We start from the raw sequence: 16,488 nt of genomic DNA, 5'->3' as shown, positions 1-16,488 counted from the left end.
TATACTGCAAAAGTATAGTTTGGAAAGAGAAATATTCAGTAAGATGATGTATTCGTGTCTATCGAGGTGCTGTCTGTCTACACCGTCGCTTATGGGATACTAGTCTATGCGCTGATGTATATGCTGCGAATGCTCATTAGTAGTAAATCATCAGGTTGCGGGTATCATGTCAGGTTGTGTATATGAGATGATGAGGATGCTTGTGGCAGAAAGAGATGATGAAGGTGTCGTGTCATCCGCTTAATGGGCTGTCAACAGTCCTAAAGGGTGATGATGAGTGGCTCGGGACAGGTGGGAGGAGTGAGAGGTCTTAAAAAGCACGCTTCTCCAGAAGCAAGCCTCCGGAGGGCGTCTTGGTGCTGAAGCCATCGTCGCGGCTGAAGATCTTCTCGCCACGCAGCCAGGTCTCGCGGACCAGTCCACGAAGCTTGCGGCCCTGGTAGGGTGAGCACTTGTTGCGGAAGAGCATGGTGCTGGGCTCGACGACCCATTCTGCGGTGTCGTCGAAGACACAGATGTCGGCGTCGTGGCCGGGGACAAGGTCACCCTTCTGGTGCTGTAGGCCAACCTGGACGGCAGTGTTGGTGCAGCAGAGTCGTACAACGTCCTGCAGAGCCTGTTGGGTCGTGGTTTCGTCTGCTGCCTTCAGGGCCTTGCGACGGCTAAGCTCCGTCCACAGGATGGGAAGGCCGAGGCCAACTGATGAGATACCGCCCCAGGCGGAAAGGAAGCTACCCTCATTGTCAACTTGAGTGCTGTCGCCGTCTGATGGGCAGCAGCCAGGGACGTGGGATGGCAGGAGCTTAAGATCAGGGGTGCAGGGGGAGTGGTCCGAGACGACCGTCTGGATCACACCATCTTCCGCATGGCGCTCCAACTCATCCCACAGAGCGTCCTGGTTCGACTGGGAGCGGATGGGTGGGCAACACTTGTGGCGGGTGTCTCCATCCCGGATCTCCTCAGCCGCCAAGGACAGGTAGTGGAAGCAGGTTTCCGCAGTGATAGGAACACCATCAGCGCGGGCTTTGCGCAACAGAGGGATAGCTTCCATGGCAGACAAATGAACAATGTGAAGAGGGAGTTTGGGGGCCACCTGAGACAGGTTAATGATCTCCTCTACGGCACAGGTCTCAAACGCCGACGGACGGGATGCGAGGAAAGTCGAGTACGCCTCTGCGGGACCTTCGAGAGCCTGGTCCTTCTCCTCGGAATCAGTGGAGGGCGGCAGCATCTCGGCGTGGAACATGAGGGTCGTGGGCTCATCCGCTAGCTCAGCCATGGCCTTACGGATGTCTTCGGAAGACACGGCAGGGAATTCGTCGACCTAGAGCCATATGTCAGCACACCTACATCCTCTAGAAAGAGACAACTAAGACTTACCCCACTGTCAATGAGGAAGCCCTTGAAACCACGGACACCCTCTTGGACGAGGGCCTTCAAGTCACCAGCATTGCCGGGGATGATGCCGCCATAGAAGCCAACATCAACCCAGCACTTCCCTTGGGCAGCACGGAGTTTCTCCTTGAAGTTGGCCACCGTGGTGGTAGGAGGAATAGCATTCAGGGGCATGTCGATGACCGTGGTGACACCGCCAAAGGCAGCCGCCTGGGTGCCGGTATAGAAGCCCTCCCATTCGGTGCGGCCCGGCTCGTTCAGGTGGACATGGGCGTCAACCAGACCGGGGAGCAGAACGTGGGGGGAATAATCAGTATAGGGTGTGCCAGCAGGGAAATCAGAAGCCGGGATCACCGAATCAAAGACGGCCGTGATCTTGCCGGTAGTGCGAGAGATGACAATGGTGGCTGATGTCAAACGGCCGGAGATGACGGCGCGCGACGAGGCGATCACGGCAATGGATGGGATCTGAGAAGCCTCCATGGTGAGGGTGATCGATTGGAAGGATTGCGCGCTAAGAGAGGCCAAAGATGCAAAGAACGATGAAGCTGCAGAGCAATCAAAGCCAGGATGGGCGGACAAAAAGTTAAAGAAGCAAAGACGAGATAAGCGATAGACTGATGCGGAAAGGCTCCACCGGCGTCAAAAGGCAAGGGATGAATTGACTTGATAAGGATGAAGAAGGCGAGAGGACGAATTGCTGGCTGCGATAAGGGCTTTAAATGTTTGAGAAGATAAGCCGCCATTGTTCCCTGGAGACCCACGGCGATCGAACCAAATAATCCCATCGAGTAACAAAAACCTGGCTCCACCCCCTTTGACGGATCCACCGGCTTGCCATCCAAGCGTCTTTTTCTTTTTTTTTCTCTTTCTCGCCCATTCTTTCTTCACGCCTGACCTGTTTGTCTGCAAGTGCCTGCCCCGGTAACTACCCTTATCACCATATCGATAACCGGAGGTTATATTTGTCCACCTCCTCTCCTTCTTCCCTCCCCCCAAACGAGAGGATGCCTTTTCCACTGGACAACCCCTTCGTCTGTACACCCTCATTGTTGCCATTTCGGGACGTATTCCCTCGTGGGGAAAGTGAAGAGAATTTCCGGCTTATCTTCTGGGCCAGTCAGAACCATGGGTCGGGCTATCGGGCGCCTCCGGCATCCGCCATCGGACCTCTCCTGCTGCAATGCAAGTGATTGCCTCCTCACCGCTGTTACTCGATCAAATCTCCAATTCCGGCCCGTTTAGGCAATTCCTTTACTCGATCAAAATTCTAGCGGAACAAAGGTCATGAGGCCTTGTGAAATTCACCCACCCTGATTGTCTCACGCACCCTCGCTTCGGCTGGACGGTTATCGCTGTTCACCTTAGCCGAGTTATCAGACCTGCCTACCTATCGTAGTCTCCAACTTTTGCTCGTTTTCTGTCCCGCTAGCAGCGAGTTCAGCGAACAAAGTCAATTGCATGCTTTGCTTCGCTTACACGCCTGTCATTGACTGTGATCACCGTGCCAAGGATCGGGGATTTTCGGGGACTCCTGGGTCCGGTCGAACCCTGCAATTGTCGATGGCCAAGTCAATTAGTTCTTTCAGACCTGTCTCGTCTCAGAGGGGCTGCATCTATAGACCGGTTTTCCCGTGCCTTGTCTATGTTTAGTTGAACAAAACACGTGGTGATGTAGAACGTCAACAGGCTGCAAAAGAAGTGAGGACTGATCCCCGTCGACTGGAATGTTGTGGCAAAAGAGGCAAGAGGCAAGTGAAATGTGAGAAAGTGTAATTAGTTAGGTGCAGAGCCCCTGGCGCTGTGGGGAGCTGACTAAGGCCCATGTGCCCGTGGGGTGTTCCTCTCTGCTGGCCTCAGGCCTCTTCTCCTCCAGACTCCATCCCCGCCTTTGCTTAATACCCAGATGTTATTGACCTGGATGAGAAGACGTGTCGGCAGTACCTACGTACTCGTCCGATATATGATCAGCTTCTATTCTGTCTGTAAGCAGTTTGACTTCAGTATGGATGGCTTCAAACAATCATGGTAAACTTTTTGACACCTCCGGCTGATCTGAGCGATCTGTTCATGATGATGAAACGAGACAGTAATGGCCTTTGACCATCACATTGCAGTGTCTGTGTGTGCCTTGTCAGGTCTGACTGCAGTAGTCGTCAACGTCATCACATGTTTCCATACCATACATACCTGTCTCGCGGCCTTCACCCATGTGAACTACAACCCGTCTTCATGCACTCCTGGAGTCTTGGTCACCTGTGCGTGTGACACACCCTTTGTGGTTAGTAAGTTCGCCAGGTATGCAAGTTTATTATCGTTGCTCTCGGCAGGCAGGTCTATGCGCCAGACTACGTACATACCTGCTGAGAGACCTGCCTACAATAGTAGCAGTACCTGACCCTGTAGATACTTGGCCGAGACTGTTTGCTTCGTTTGTACTGGTTACTGGTAAGCAGCACATCACCTGATCATGTAACACTTCTACCGCTGCACTGGCCCGAGTGGCAATCCACGCATGTCTGTCTATGTAGTGTCTCGAGGTTGTGAGCACCCCTGAGTTATGTTTCACTGCTGTCATCGACCTCACTCAGTGTCAAACAGGCGCTAGGCTCCGACTCGGAAGTCCCAAGTGCGCTGGGGCCACACTTTCTTTTCACTGTGCCTCGGCAAGCCGATCCTCGGCCCGTTGCTTCCCGCACCCACCTGTGGGATTAATAAAGTAACAAAGGTACCATGTACGGATTGGTGGACACCTGCTGTCGAAAACAGCTCGTGCTGGTCGACGTCCGTCTATCCATCCTTCTGGGTGTACTCAGGGGCGTGTACAACCCGCAACAAAGGTCTGCGTAAACCAACAACAGCCTCCGCTGAACCCGGAGCGTAGGGCAAATTTGGTGGCTTGGTTTCCAGGCCGGTCTCTTCTTTCTAGTCTTCACCGGTTAGCAAATACCCGAAGTCATATCCTGTTGGTGTTGTTGGCCCTCCGGGGGTATTTCCGTTTTTGATGTATTGGGGTGACTTGGAGGAGGGGAGCTGGTTACCTAGTTGGGAGCTTTCTACGCCGGTAACATGGCTCTATTTAAGTATCCCCACCAGTGTTCTGGTGACAGCGGACTTGTCAGTCGTCAGCATGTCTCATCTGGGTCATAGCACGGTGTGATTGCTCAGGCGGACTTCCACGTATAGTGCATAAATTGTAAATACACCCTGGCTTTTCTACAATCGGGCCACGAAGAAAGCGCAAGAGCGGAGGATTATCGCCCGAATCACCCTATGAGGATGAAGGAGGTGAAAACTGCTCCAAGACACCTCCTCCATGGCCCGTCAAGTTTTCCAGAAACGTTCGAGGGGTAATCCTCGGAAGTTGATATATAAGAATAACCAACCTGAGGAATTCTTCCGATGAAGATGATCGACCTGGTGGTGGAACTGGACTCCGCCCAAGCTCGTGGAAGATACCGGATTGCGTATGGTTGACGAGCTCCGGTCGTCGAGATTGCCCGCTTGTGTACCTCGGAGCATATACGCCATTTACATGACCATCTGCTACACCTGCAACTGGTTCGGAGAGAACTCCGGACCAGGTCTATCAGGGAGCTTGGCCATGAGATTCAATGAATAGAAAAGCGAATGACTGAATCAAGCAATAGGACCTTCCCGGTCGGCGGTTACTTGCGAGCTGCCTAATCGGGTAAGCATCGTCTACTTGCCCCCTTCTCTCTCTCTCTCTCTCTCTCTTCATCATTCACTCTTTATCGGCTAGGCTCGCCGTTTTTTTTTTTTTTTTTGATGCTTTATGAGTTCTTCTATTTCCTCTCAGTCGTCTTTCACTCTTCCCTCTTTCTCACTTCTGTCAACTGCCTCAGTCGCCTTGATCCTTCCCCTCTTCCTTCCCCTCTTCCTTCCTGGTTCCAAGGCGCACGGTCAATCCTGGCCGACTAACCGTGATCCGCAAACGATCGATCGATCGAACCGGCCAATCAATCAGCGCACCATGGATCCGCTCACCTCTCTTCGTCGCCTCATCCAAACCCATCCTCTTATCGACAACCACGCCCATAATCTCCTCGCGCAGGCCGCAGCCAGCAACTACGCAAAATATCCTTTTGAACAGATTACTTCTGAGGCCCAAGGCCCCGCCCTACACAATGCTCCGTCCACCTTACCCCTCCAGCGTGCCGCCGCCCAGCTAGCAACCCTCTACGATTGCCCGACTTCCGAGTGGGACCGCGTAAAAGCGGCTCGCGATCAATACGTCGAGCGTGACTATGATGGCTTGATCCGTCGGTGTCTGGAAGGCACTCATAGCCTTCTCCTTGATGATCTGCTTACGGATCAAGATATCGAGCCTTTTGCTTGGCATGATCGGTTTACCACAGCTCCGACCAAGCGGATCGTACGGATTGAAGTTGTGGCCGCCCAAGTCCTTGCCTCCATCCTTCCCAATGGTTTTGATACGTCCTCGAGCGACATCACCGTTCTTCGACAGTATTTGGACCAATTCCGCCAGGGTTTCAACCAGAAGATCTCAGAGGCTATCGCAGATCCCGTGGTGGTAGGTTTCAAATCGGTCATCTGCTACCGTACTGGACTGAACGTCCAAGTGACTGACGATGAAGACGACGGGACCCTCCTCGAGTCCTTCTCCCGGACCTTGTCGCAAGGGTCTGGATCTACATACCGCGTGGAGGACAAACCTTTGAACGATTGGCTGGTCAGGCAGGCCCTGAACCAGCTTCAATCTGCCAAGGAGAGTGATGCGTCGGGACCCAACAAACCCCTGCAACTGCACACAGGACTCGGAGATAATGATATCAACCTAATACTCTCGAATCCCGCATATTTACAGGATTTGGTTGCCCGTTATCCCAAGGTGGACTTTGTGCTTTTGCATTCCGCTTATCCGTATACTCGGGAGGCCGGCTACCTCGCCTGTGTCTACCCGAACGTGTATCTGGACCTTGGGGAGGTGTTTCCCATGGTGAGTCGAGACGCTCAGGAATCTATCATCCGCGAGAGCTTGGAAATTGTACCCACAACCCGCCTTCTGTGGAGTACCGATGGCCATTTCTTCCCGGAGACATATTGGCTGGCGAACAAGCAGTTCCGCGACGCACTGGAAAAGGTCCGTACCATTCAAAACAACCCCATATGTCCATTCAAAAACTAACTCTTGCTAGGTTCTTGTGGATTACGTTAATCAAGGCGATCACAGCATCGACCAGGCCAAGCTTGCTGCTGCTGATATATTGTTCCATAACTCCAACCGCCTGTATAGCCTGAATGAGACGGTTACCTACGATGACAGGCTGGTCCCTGCCGTCAGCACTCTATCTGGACTTTCTTCGACCGACGCTTTGGAAAGCTTCATGCATAGCAATCCAGATGTCAAGTATATTTGGATGCAGTTCTTTGACTACACTTCCACAGTTCGGGTGCGGATGTTCCCTATTCGGGAATTTGCTAAGATTGTTCGCAAGCAACGTCGGATCGGTATCTGTACAGCGACATTCTTGATGCTCCAGTCCGATACAGTCTGTCCGGAAGGTTCCACAACCGGCCAGTTCTATCTCGAACCAGATCTCTCAACTCTCTCTAGAAATGTGGGGATCGACTCAAAGAGCGCCACTGTTATGACTTGGGGGCGTTCTGAGGAGGGTTTGGAGGTGGAAGGATGCCCACGGACCCTTTTGCGCCGCGTGACGACTGATTTGCGTGCCAAGCATGGAATCGATGTTCTTTGCGGGTTCGAGATTGAGGTTATTCTGCTGAAGTGCGTCACTAACCCGGATACCGATGAGGAAGAGTTTGTTCCATGCGTGCGCAACCACTCCTGGTCTCAGATGACCCGAGACACCCGTCGTATGGTGCCGCTGCTCGAGGAGATTGTCGATACTCTTGCATCCATCGGCATTGACCTCGAACAATTCCACGCCGAGTCGGCCCCGGGCCAGTTTGAATTCATTTTACCACCCGGATCACCCGTCGCTGCTGTCGATACCCTGCTCAAGGCACGACAGGTCGTGACTTATGTCGCTGAACAACACGGTTACCGCGCAACCCTTCACCCTCGACCCTACTCGCACGCTGCTGGCTCAGCCGCCCATGCGCATGTCTCCGTGACTCCAGCGACTCAGGAGGAGAGCTTCTTGGCTGGTGTGCTCAAGCATTTCACTTCTTTGACGGCCTTCACACTGTCTAATGATGTCAGCTACGACCGGATGCACTCCGGCCTCTGGGCTGGAAGCGAGTGGGTCGCCTGGGGCACTCAGAACCGCGAGACACCCATCCGGAAGATCTCTGCGGGTCACTGGGAGATCAAGGCGCTTGATGGTCTGTCCAATATGTATCTGGCGATGGCTGCAATTCTGGCTGCAGGATCTCTGGGTGTGCAGGAGAAGCTGCCCCTGACCCTGCAGGACTGTTTATGTAAGTATTCCTGCCAGTGAGGCTGTCCTCTAGCGTACACACATGCTAACAAATTGGTGTAGATGACGCAGCAACACTCAGCGAGGCGGATCGCAGTGCCCTTGGAATCACCACCCAAATCCCCACGACCCTGACACAGAGTCTGGACAATATGGCATCCGACAAGGCTCTCCGGGATGTGCTTGGCAACACTCTGGTTGAGAACTATATCACCGTCAAACGAGCCGAGAGCAAGAAGCTGAATGCAATAGAGGCAGAAGCGCGACGGAAGTGGCTGGTGGAGAGATACTAATCAAATACCCTGTGCATACATACATAGCGCATAATCATAGTTAGCCAATACCATCATTACATCCTCTACAGCTTCCTAGCAAAATCCTTACGGAGCACAGAATGATCTACTAGTCTAGTACTTATTTTTCCTCATCCGCCAACCAAATCAAACTATTGAGTCATAGTCCTCCGTAATCGGCCCACTCCCTCAACACCTCTCACGTGACAGCATCCCCAGTCATGTCCTACCTATATTGACTCACCTCCATTTCCCATCTCTCTTCTTCTTCACCACCTCCTGAATTCCTCCCAATCCCTCCCACCAAACCCACAATGCCCTCCCCCCTCCGCACAGCGGCCACAGCCGCCCGCTACGGGCCCTCCACAACCCGCCATGCCCTGCGCCGGCTCTACTCCTCGAGCAGCCACTCCGCCGCAACGCCGGCAACCTCGCCCTTCGCACCGCGCCACCTGCTCTCAATCGCGGACCTAACCCCGACCGAATTCACAACCCTCGTCCGCAATGCCTCCTCCCACAAGCGTGCCATCAAATCCGGCTCCATCCCTCAATCCCTCCACGGCGCCCTCTCCGGCAAGACCGTCGCCATGATGTTCAGCAAGCGCAGCACCCGCACGCGCATTTCCACCGAAGGCGCCGTCGTCCAAATGGGCGGTCACCCCATGTTCCTCGGCAAGGACGACATCCAACTCGGAGTCAACGAATCCCTCTACGACACTGCCGTGGTCGTCTCCTCCATGGTCGAATGCATCGTTGCTCGCGTAGGCAAGCACGCTGACGTCGCGGACCTCGCTAAGCACTCCACCAAGCCCGTCATCAATGCTCTCTGTGACTCGTACCATCCATTGCAGGCCATTGCGGATTTCCAGACGATCAGTGAGCATTTTGGTGGTTCTGGGAAGACCAAGGGTGGGAAGTTGGAAGGGTTGGGATTGGATGGGTTGAAGATTGCTTGGGTGGGCGATGCCAATAACGTGCTGTTCGATATGGCGATTAGTGCCAGGAAAATGGGCGTCGATGTTAATGTTGCTACACCCAGGGGGTATGAGATCCCTAAGGAGATGTTGGAGATTATTGAGAAGGCGGGCGAGGGTGTCAAGTCCCCCGGAAAGTTGGTGCAGACGAATGTTCCCGAGGAGGCGGTTAAGGGGGCGGATGTGTTGGTTACTGATACTTGGGTGTCGATGGGACAGGAGGAGGAGGCTGCGAAGAGGTTGAGGGATTTCGCTGGATTTCAGATTACGAGTGACTTGGCCAAGAGGGGTGGGGCCAATGAGGGTTGGAGGTTCATGCATTGTCTTCCTAGGCATCCTGAGGAGGTGGCTGATGAGGTGTTTTATGGACATCGGTCGTTGGTTTTCCCTGAGGCGGAGAATAGGTTGTGGGCGGCTATTTCGGCGTTGGAGGGATTTGTGGTTAATAAGGGGAAGATTGAGTGATTGTGTGGAGTTGAGTAGGGAGTTGGATTGGGTGGGGAAAAATAAAAGATTTGTGGTCCTGTATGTATGTATAGCTTGTATTTTTGTTCGCAATTGAGCTGTGTTGATGGCTTTAGCTGGCTGTTGTTGTTGTACTATGTTGGTGTGTTATGCATGCTGTTTCAGAACGGCATCCCGATGTTTGCTTTCCCCGGAGCCGGGAAGCCGATGCGGAGATGATCCTGGGGTTGGGGTTTCTGGTACGTAAGCAATATCAGAGAGAATATGAATGGACATATAGCCGTCAGTCTGACAGACTTCCGTTCACTATCTCAATATTCAGCTGATGTGTTGTCTTATGGAATTGTACAGCAGACCTCACTCAGTCAGTATCATCACCCACGCGCTCCATTAACCTGACTCTAGTCTTCAGCTCTATTTTTATACGCTTCACTTCCGATTTAGCATTATCATAAACACAAGATCTATTCTCTACTATACAATATATTCTACCACCAAACCAAACCTTCAAGTCTACAACCTCAACACCCCACTCTCCCGATCAACCGCCCCCCGGAAATGATCCGTAATGACCTTCCCACCCAAAATCGTCTCCTCCACCACTCCTTGCACATGCTTGGGCTCAATACGCCCATACCAAATACCCTTACCCGCCAACGGATGCGGCGAGGAAGAGCCAGCTCCCTTCATTCCGGGAGGGATATATACAATCACGTTTCCAGCATACTTGTGTCCTCCAACATGGCTGATCAACCCGATATGTGCATGCTCGGGGCTATCAACAACACTGTTATCACTTCCCGCAGACGTGTATCCCTTAGATTGCAACACCCGTTGAAATTCAGTCTCCAGAACCGGCGCCATGACACCACATCGCATATCGCGACCACCGTGCCCGCAGATCAACACAACGGGGGAATGTTGCAGATCAACAGCATCTGGAAACTCAGCTGCCAGGGATTGGTCGCGGATCTGCCCGCCATGCCTTGATTCGCTGGGGAGTAGGAATGCGCGGACGAAGGTCGAGAGGTCGGTTGTTGCGGGGGCGGATGCGGACTCGGGGACATTGACAGGGACGGACGGGAAGTATTTGAAGCTAGGGAAGAGGAAGGCGGATGCGGTCTGGGGGGTTGCTGCACTGGTTTCTGATGATGATTGTGACGAGGGGAGGAAGGAGGAGCTGGTGACTAGGATATTGTTGAAGGGCTATCGTAGCAATTGTCAGTGGGATATTGCGACCACATGATGATGAAGTATGACTTACGTCGGCATATTTCCCCCCACGCCCGAGCAGGCGCTTCAATCCTCGGACCATCTCACCCCAGCTCTGGCCCTGACCGTCCTCTTCTATGCGACTCGTCCAGTCTCGTTGTCCGGTGCAGATGAGCAGCTGCTGTGCATAGGCCGCCATCGTTCCGTTCAGCGGCTGGTCGTAGTCAATGGGGGCGGGCATGGACGGCGTCACCGGGCAGGAGCAGCTTGGTTCGGGACATGTTTTGGTGACGGGAAATGGGGGAGGGATGTCCAGGGGTATGCGCGCAGGGTTTGAGCTGAGGGATGTGGATGAGAAGAGGCGAGCTGATGTTGCCGCGGAGCGGTTGGGTCGGGAAATTGGCGCCAGGCTTTGCAGCGATGCTGCCCGTATTATTCTTTGTCGTCCGGCCATATTCTATGTACCGAGGGAATGAAGGTTTTGGAGAGGTATATAAGAAGGCAAAGAGGAGAGTTTTTGGTTAGGAATGGCAGTAAGAAGTAAGAGTGGGTGGTGGAAACTGAAAAGAGCAACCCCGAAGCTGCGGAGGATTCGGCGCGGTCGGAGATAGCGGAGATTCCCGAGTCCCGCCTTCATAATCCGAGAATGGTAACTGGTCGGGGGAATACATTGCTTTACATTGTCTCTTGATCTTGTTCGGATTTAATTACTAAGACTGCCTGCGCGTTGCAAGTGTGCAGATCACGAATCGGTTGCTCAAGACATAGTATCGATGGTGCGCTGTGGATGATACTAAAAGTAATGGCACTCATCCGCCGGCCAAAATATATAAAGATGATGAGAATGACCGTAGTCACACTAGGACATCATCATGATTGCAATCAACATTGTCTGTAACTTATGATCCATATTATGGCATCATGATCCACACTTATAATCAGTCAGCTAGTTGGAGTACTACTAGTACCTAGCACTGTATTATATTGAACTCAGTTTCGCTTATGAAACACAGTAGTACACATCACTTTCATGTATTATGTTTCTTTGATCAACAATTGTCCAAATTGCCTTGATGCATATATAAGAATTCATTTCGATCAAATTGAGATGTTGGACATTAAGAATACTATGGTCATAACAATGCTGCATGCGGTCAAGCTACTCACAACAATGCTTGTCGCTATGATGGCAGACAAATCCATGAACCGAAAAGCTGGCCATTTGGCCCAAGACAGACAAGAAGTCGATGCTGCGACCCTTCAGATCATCCGTCCGCTATATGCTGTTTCTCTTCATTATAATCATTTGGCCGTAACAGAAAAGCTGGCTAATGCGTTCAGCGAATCTGTCAAAGGCCATAGCGCCTGGAAGAAGCCAATAGCCCCCGCGACCAAGATCACGTAGTATGCAATGGTCCAGCCTAGACTGAGTTGGCCATATGCCGCGTCAGAAGATCCTTTTCCTTTGACCATGGGCGGTCCCATGGGTACGCCCGCCTCTACTCTTCCCCACAATCGAGGCAATCCGCACCAGTTGCAGAAAGTGTGGGCGAGGATAACTGCCAGAAGAGACCCAGTACGAAGGTAGACAAAGGTGGCATACCAGCCGAAAATCGTCGTGTAGCCGAATTGAAAGACTGATCTCAATAAAGCAGCGACGACCGATGTGTCAGGATGAGTGAGGCGAAATTCATAGAAATGGTGTACGTGAGCAATGCCGAAATAGAGAGGAGCCACAAATACGATGCGGCCAGGATCAACCTTGGCAAGGAGATGAAGGGGAACGATGGCTGAGCGGAACATGACCTCCTCGGTGATGGGACCCTGCATCGTTCAATTAGTCAAAAAGCCAGGCATTGCCGTGATAGAATGAACTTACCGCTACATAGTTTCTCCATCCAATCCAGCTGCGAAGCGATGCAGTAACTCTGCCTCCCTGAATCCACTCTCTCCATTCGCCTTCAGCAATACCACGCTCAAACAGTGGACCGGCGAATAGGATGGCTGTGAGGAGCAAGCTGCGGAAAATGTCCACGAGACCGACAGGCCACCATCCCAAGAAGTGGAGAGCTCGTGAGAAAGAGGCATTTTCTTTGGCAGCGAGTAGCCATAAGACGACCAGGCTACTGATGGTGCATGAGAATGTCACTGCTCTAATTCTGGCCCGGATTACCGACGGCGCATCTCTACTCAGGGTGGGCGATGGCCGGGTCGTGGGGTTCACATAGAAAGGAACCACATAGACCAGGGTAAGGCAAACCTAGGACGTAAATCAGATACTGGCCAAAAGAGCAATAATAGTTGGTAGGAGCCAATGATCAGAAGTGCATACCGAGAGAAAGGCCGCGGTCTGTGTTGAAATGGCAGGCGCATCTGCGGGATAAGTCAGACAATGATATAAAAAACATATAGTTTATGAATTTACCATAGTCCTTTGCGATCAGAGTCCTGAGTTTAGTCAGGAGACCAACGGGAGCCATATCTGCTTAAAGAGTGATAGCCTTAGGATGCCGGGCGCGCAGCAGTTCGGAATGAGAGAGTTGGTTGTCAGGAGGAATGTGTTCAGCCACACAAGAAGGGAATCATAACAGCAAAAGCAACAGAATGATTTGGGTTAAGATTATCCCGAAGAACAATAGCTGAAGAGCGCCCGGCGTTGTCAAGACGAAGTTGGACAAAGAGAAGCGAGGAGAACACGAGGTCGGCTGTGAATGCCGAGTTTTACAGGCATCGAGGCATCCAGGCAAGGCTGGGGATGCCTGTCAATCAAGGCCCGCTTGCCTGCCAAATCAACCACTTACAGCATTCTAGTGTGCGCTGGCTGTGAGAAAATAGATTACCAGTCGGATAATACCATTTAACAAGTATAAACCTAAGAAACTTTAAATTTGCGCCTATTTGCTGGATTGTATTGAGCTGTATCATGGTCCCACGTGATGTCAACCACCAGTCCATGGTGTTGTGTCACATGACATCCCGAAGCGATTCAAGTGGTGACTGCTACTTCACGTGATACCGCGCCTAATGAAGTCTCGCACCGCGTCGCTAAGATTCGGTATAGTGCTATTGCTAGTACAATTGCCAATGACACATGGATTGACTGCTATGATATTCTGGGAATCGGCTAGAGTAGGATGAGTCCCGATGAGCGGCTACACTCGGTTACTGCCTGAGGCCTAAGATCCCTGTCCATCTTTCCCTTTTCGGTAATATCCTGCAACTCAACTGCATCTGCCCAATGCAACCACCAACCGCCTGCAGCTTCGATACATACTCAATGTATCACTACTACTTCTGCCAGTGAATTAACCTTGGGGTATGGTGCATTTATGCCAAGTTACTGGTGCTGCTAGACCAGAGATAAGCCCCTCTTGTCGCATCATTCCAGTCCACAATGGTGTGATCCTGGTACCTTTTCAACTCTTGCTACTGGCTTCTCCGGGCTACTCTGTGAGGTCAAAGGAGGCGCAGATGGCGTGCAGCTGTTCCGAAGAGGGGTTACACTTTATCAGGCGTGATGTGCTTTGCCGATCTCGCAACCCCTCTCTATCGGCAGCCATCTTAAGATAAAAGACATCCTTGCACCTCGCCAATTTGCTACCCTCATATGTGCCCATAGAACAGACAAGTTTTCTTCGCCATGGCATCAGTCGAAGGACCCGAGCTCATACGTCACGAGCCTCTCACAGAGACAGATCCCAAGCACCTCCCCACTGTGTCTCTTGGGTCGCTCATCAATGAGTTAGCCTTGTCTGAGAAGGCAGACAGCCAAGCTCGTCCAGCTTTTGAAATCGAGGAACACCCAATTGACGAGATTCGTCCGATCAAAGTCGGTGTGATTGGAGCTGGTCTGGCAGGAATTACAGCAGGAGTCTTGCTCCCAGCAAAACTGCCTGGTCTGGACCTACGGATCTATGAGAAAAACTCCGGTGTGGTAAGTAACGGTTCGAGTCACATACCATGCATTTCTAACACTGAACACAGGGAGGTACTTGGTAAGAAAGCTTACTTATTGCTTGCGACGGCTGGTGCTGATGAACAGGTTCGAAAATACTTATCCTGGAGTACGATGCGATATTCCCGCGCATGTCTACCAGTCCGGATTCGAACCGAACACACAATGGTCTGAGGAGTTCGCACAAGGCGCCGAAATTCGCGAGTATTGGGAATCTCTAGCGCGCAAATATGATGTGCACAAATATCTCCGACTACAACAGAAAGTCGACCAGGCTGTGTGGCTTCCTGAACTGGGTAAATGGCGGGTGACCTTGCAAGACTTGGGGAATTCCAATCGAGTATGACACTGCTCCTACTTAGCGGCTTATGCGCAGTGGCTAACCAATATAAGACATATGACGAAGACCTCGACGTGCTAATCAACGCTATTGGCCACTTCAATGAGTGGAAGCTGCCCGACTACCCAGGCAGGGATGAGTACACAGGTGTGCTTTTCCATTCGTCGCATTGGAATCACAATGTCGACCTGAACGGCAAGCGCATCGCGTTGATTGGCAATGGAGCGTCTGGATTGCAGGTCCTGCCCTCGATCCAGCCAATTGCTCAACACGTGGACCATTATGCTCGCAACAGGACCTGGATAGCTGACTCCTTCGGCACATCTGGTGTGCGTCGACTCGAAGCAAACTTATTCTCTCCCGAGCAACTTGAGTCCTTTCGCGACCCCGATACTTATCTAGCATACCGCAAGAGCGTCGAAGCAGGATACTTCTCTCGCTTTGGCGCCATCTTTAAGGACTCCCCGGAGAACCGCGGTCTGCGCGAGAAATGGACTGAGCTGATGAAGTCAAGAGTCGGCGACCAGCCCGAATTCATTGACAAGCTTATCCCAGATTTTCCACCCAACTGTCGCCGTCCCACTCCCGGCCCAGGCTACCTCGAAGCCTTGACCAAAGACAACGTCAGCTACATTCAAACCCCAATTCAGCGATTCACCTCAACAGGTATCGTCACAACAGATGGCATCGAAAGGCCCGTCGACATTGTTATCTGCTCTACCGGGGCCAACGTCGACCACGCCCCACCCTTCTCCATCGTCTCCAACGGGATCGATCTCAAAAAGGCCTGGAAACACGACGGTCTCTACGGCTTCCCCTACAACTACCTCGGAGTAGCTACCCCAGGCTTCCCCAATCTACTTTGGCTTGGCGGTCCCCACTCCACCGGTCCCTCAGGCAGCGTGCCCAATGCTCTGGAGAATCAAGTCACCTACATAGCCAAGCTCCTGCGAAAGATCCGCAGTCAAGGTATCAAAGCCATGGAGCCATCCAAGCAAGCAGCCGATGACTTTGTCGAATACTGCGACAAGTTCTACCCGCGCACGGTCTGGACAGCTAATGATGACTCCACCCCTGGTCAGAAAAACTGTAGCTCATGGTATAATGGCGGTCGGCCTGGTGGCAAAGTCCATGGTCAGTTCCCTGGTAGTGCGGCAGCTTTGAACTACTTGAGACGAGATCCCAGATGGGAAGATTGGGACTATTCGTATACCAATCCGAGTGGGAATAGATTCGCTTTTCTGGGAAATGGATGGACGACGAGAGAGACGCTTCCAGATGCGGACCTGACGCCGCATCTGAAACGCCATGATACTATTGATCTGAAGTCTTATTTGGAGGGGTGGTGGGATGTATAGTCAATTATAGATGATAGAGCCAGAGTAGATGATGAGCAATCAACAGGTCGTTAGCGTATCAGGATGAG

General features: G+C 52.1%; 6 protein-coding genes across 6 annotated transcripts; 3 read left to right on the top strand and 3 right to left on the bottom strand.

Moving 5' to 3' along the window:
* Positions 1–310: 310 nt before the first annotated feature.
* On the bottom strand, positions 311–1,878 carry BO87DRAFT_307358 (allantoinase alX; the record flags this gene model as incomplete). The annotated part of the gene is made up of 2 exons (XM_025619391.1): positions 311–1,324; positions 1,381–1,878. The coding sequence occupies 2 exons, from the start codon at positions 1,876–1,878 to the stop codon at positions 311–313; spliced, it is 1,512 nt and encodes a 503-aa protein (XP_025480159.1).
* Positions 1,879–5,186: 3,308 nt separating this feature from the next.
* Positions 5,187–8,170, top strand: fluG (extracellular developmental signal biosynthesis protein FluG). The gene is made up of 3 exons (XM_025623193.1): positions 5,187–6,520; positions 6,576–7,824; positions 7,887–8,170. Exons 1-3 carry the CDS (start codon positions 5,192–5,194, stop codon positions 8,114–8,116), a joined length of 2,808 nt encoding a protein of 935 aa, XP_025480158.1. The 5' UTR covers positions 5,187–5,191; the 3' UTR covers positions 8,117–8,170.
* Positions 8,171–8,430: 260 nt separating this feature from the next.
* Positions 8,431–9,787, top strand: argB (ornithine carbamoyltransferase; the record flags this gene model as incomplete). The annotated part of the gene is made up of 1 exon (XM_025625989.1): positions 8,431–9,787. The coding sequence occupies one exon, from the start codon at positions 8,431–8,433 to the stop codon at positions 9,553–9,555; it is 1,125 nt and encodes a 374-aa protein (XP_025480157.1). The 3' UTR covers positions 9,556–9,787.
* Positions 9,788–10,024: 237 nt separating this feature from the next.
* BO87DRAFT_376045 (sucrase/ferredoxin-like domain-containing protein) lies at positions 10,025–11,292 on the bottom strand. The gene is made up of 2 exons (XM_025623192.1): positions 10,820–11,292; positions 10,025–10,761 (listed from the first exon to the last, which is right to left on the bottom strand). The coding sequence occupies exons 1-2, from the start codon at positions 11,006–11,008 to the stop codon at positions 10,069–10,071; spliced, it is 882 nt and encodes a 293-aa protein (XP_025480156.1). The 5' UTR covers positions 11,009–11,292; the 3' UTR covers positions 10,025–10,068.
* Positions 11,293–11,825: 533 nt separating this feature from the next.
* Positions 11,826–13,600, bottom strand: BO87DRAFT_333364 (CAAX prenyl protease RCE1). The gene is made up of 4 exons (XM_025620411.1): positions 13,193–13,600; positions 13,100–13,140; positions 12,647–13,027; positions 11,826–12,591 (listed from the first exon to the last, which is right to left on the bottom strand). The coding sequence occupies exons 1-4, from the start codon at positions 13,245–13,247 to the stop codon at positions 12,070–12,072; spliced, it is 999 nt and encodes a 332-aa protein (XP_025480155.1). The 5' UTR covers positions 13,248–13,600; the 3' UTR covers positions 11,826–12,069.
* Positions 13,601–14,000: 400 nt separating this feature from the next.
* Positions 14,001–16,464, top strand: BO87DRAFT_333363 (flavin-containing monooxygenase). Its single transcript, XM_025620410.1, has 4 exons — positions 14,001–14,701; positions 14,752–14,762; positions 14,810–15,062; positions 15,116–16,464. Exons 1-4 carry the CDS (start codon positions 14,408–14,410, stop codon positions 16,418–16,420), a joined length of 1,863 nt encoding a protein of 620 aa, XP_025480154.1. The 5' UTR covers positions 14,001–14,407; the 3' UTR covers positions 16,421–16,464.
* Positions 16,465–16,488: the final 24 nt, after the last annotated feature.

Source organism: Aspergillus neoniger (assembly GCF_003184625.1).
Source record: "Aspergillus neoniger CBS 115656 unplaced genomic scaffold BO87scaffold_14, whole genome shotgun sequence".
Taxonomy (NCBI): Eukaryota; Fungi; Ascomycota; class Eurotiomycetes; order Eurotiales; family Aspergillaceae; genus Aspergillus; species Aspergillus neoniger.
Note: the sequence above shows the minus strand (reverse complement) of the source record. Positions and strands in the feature narration are given on the sequence as shown.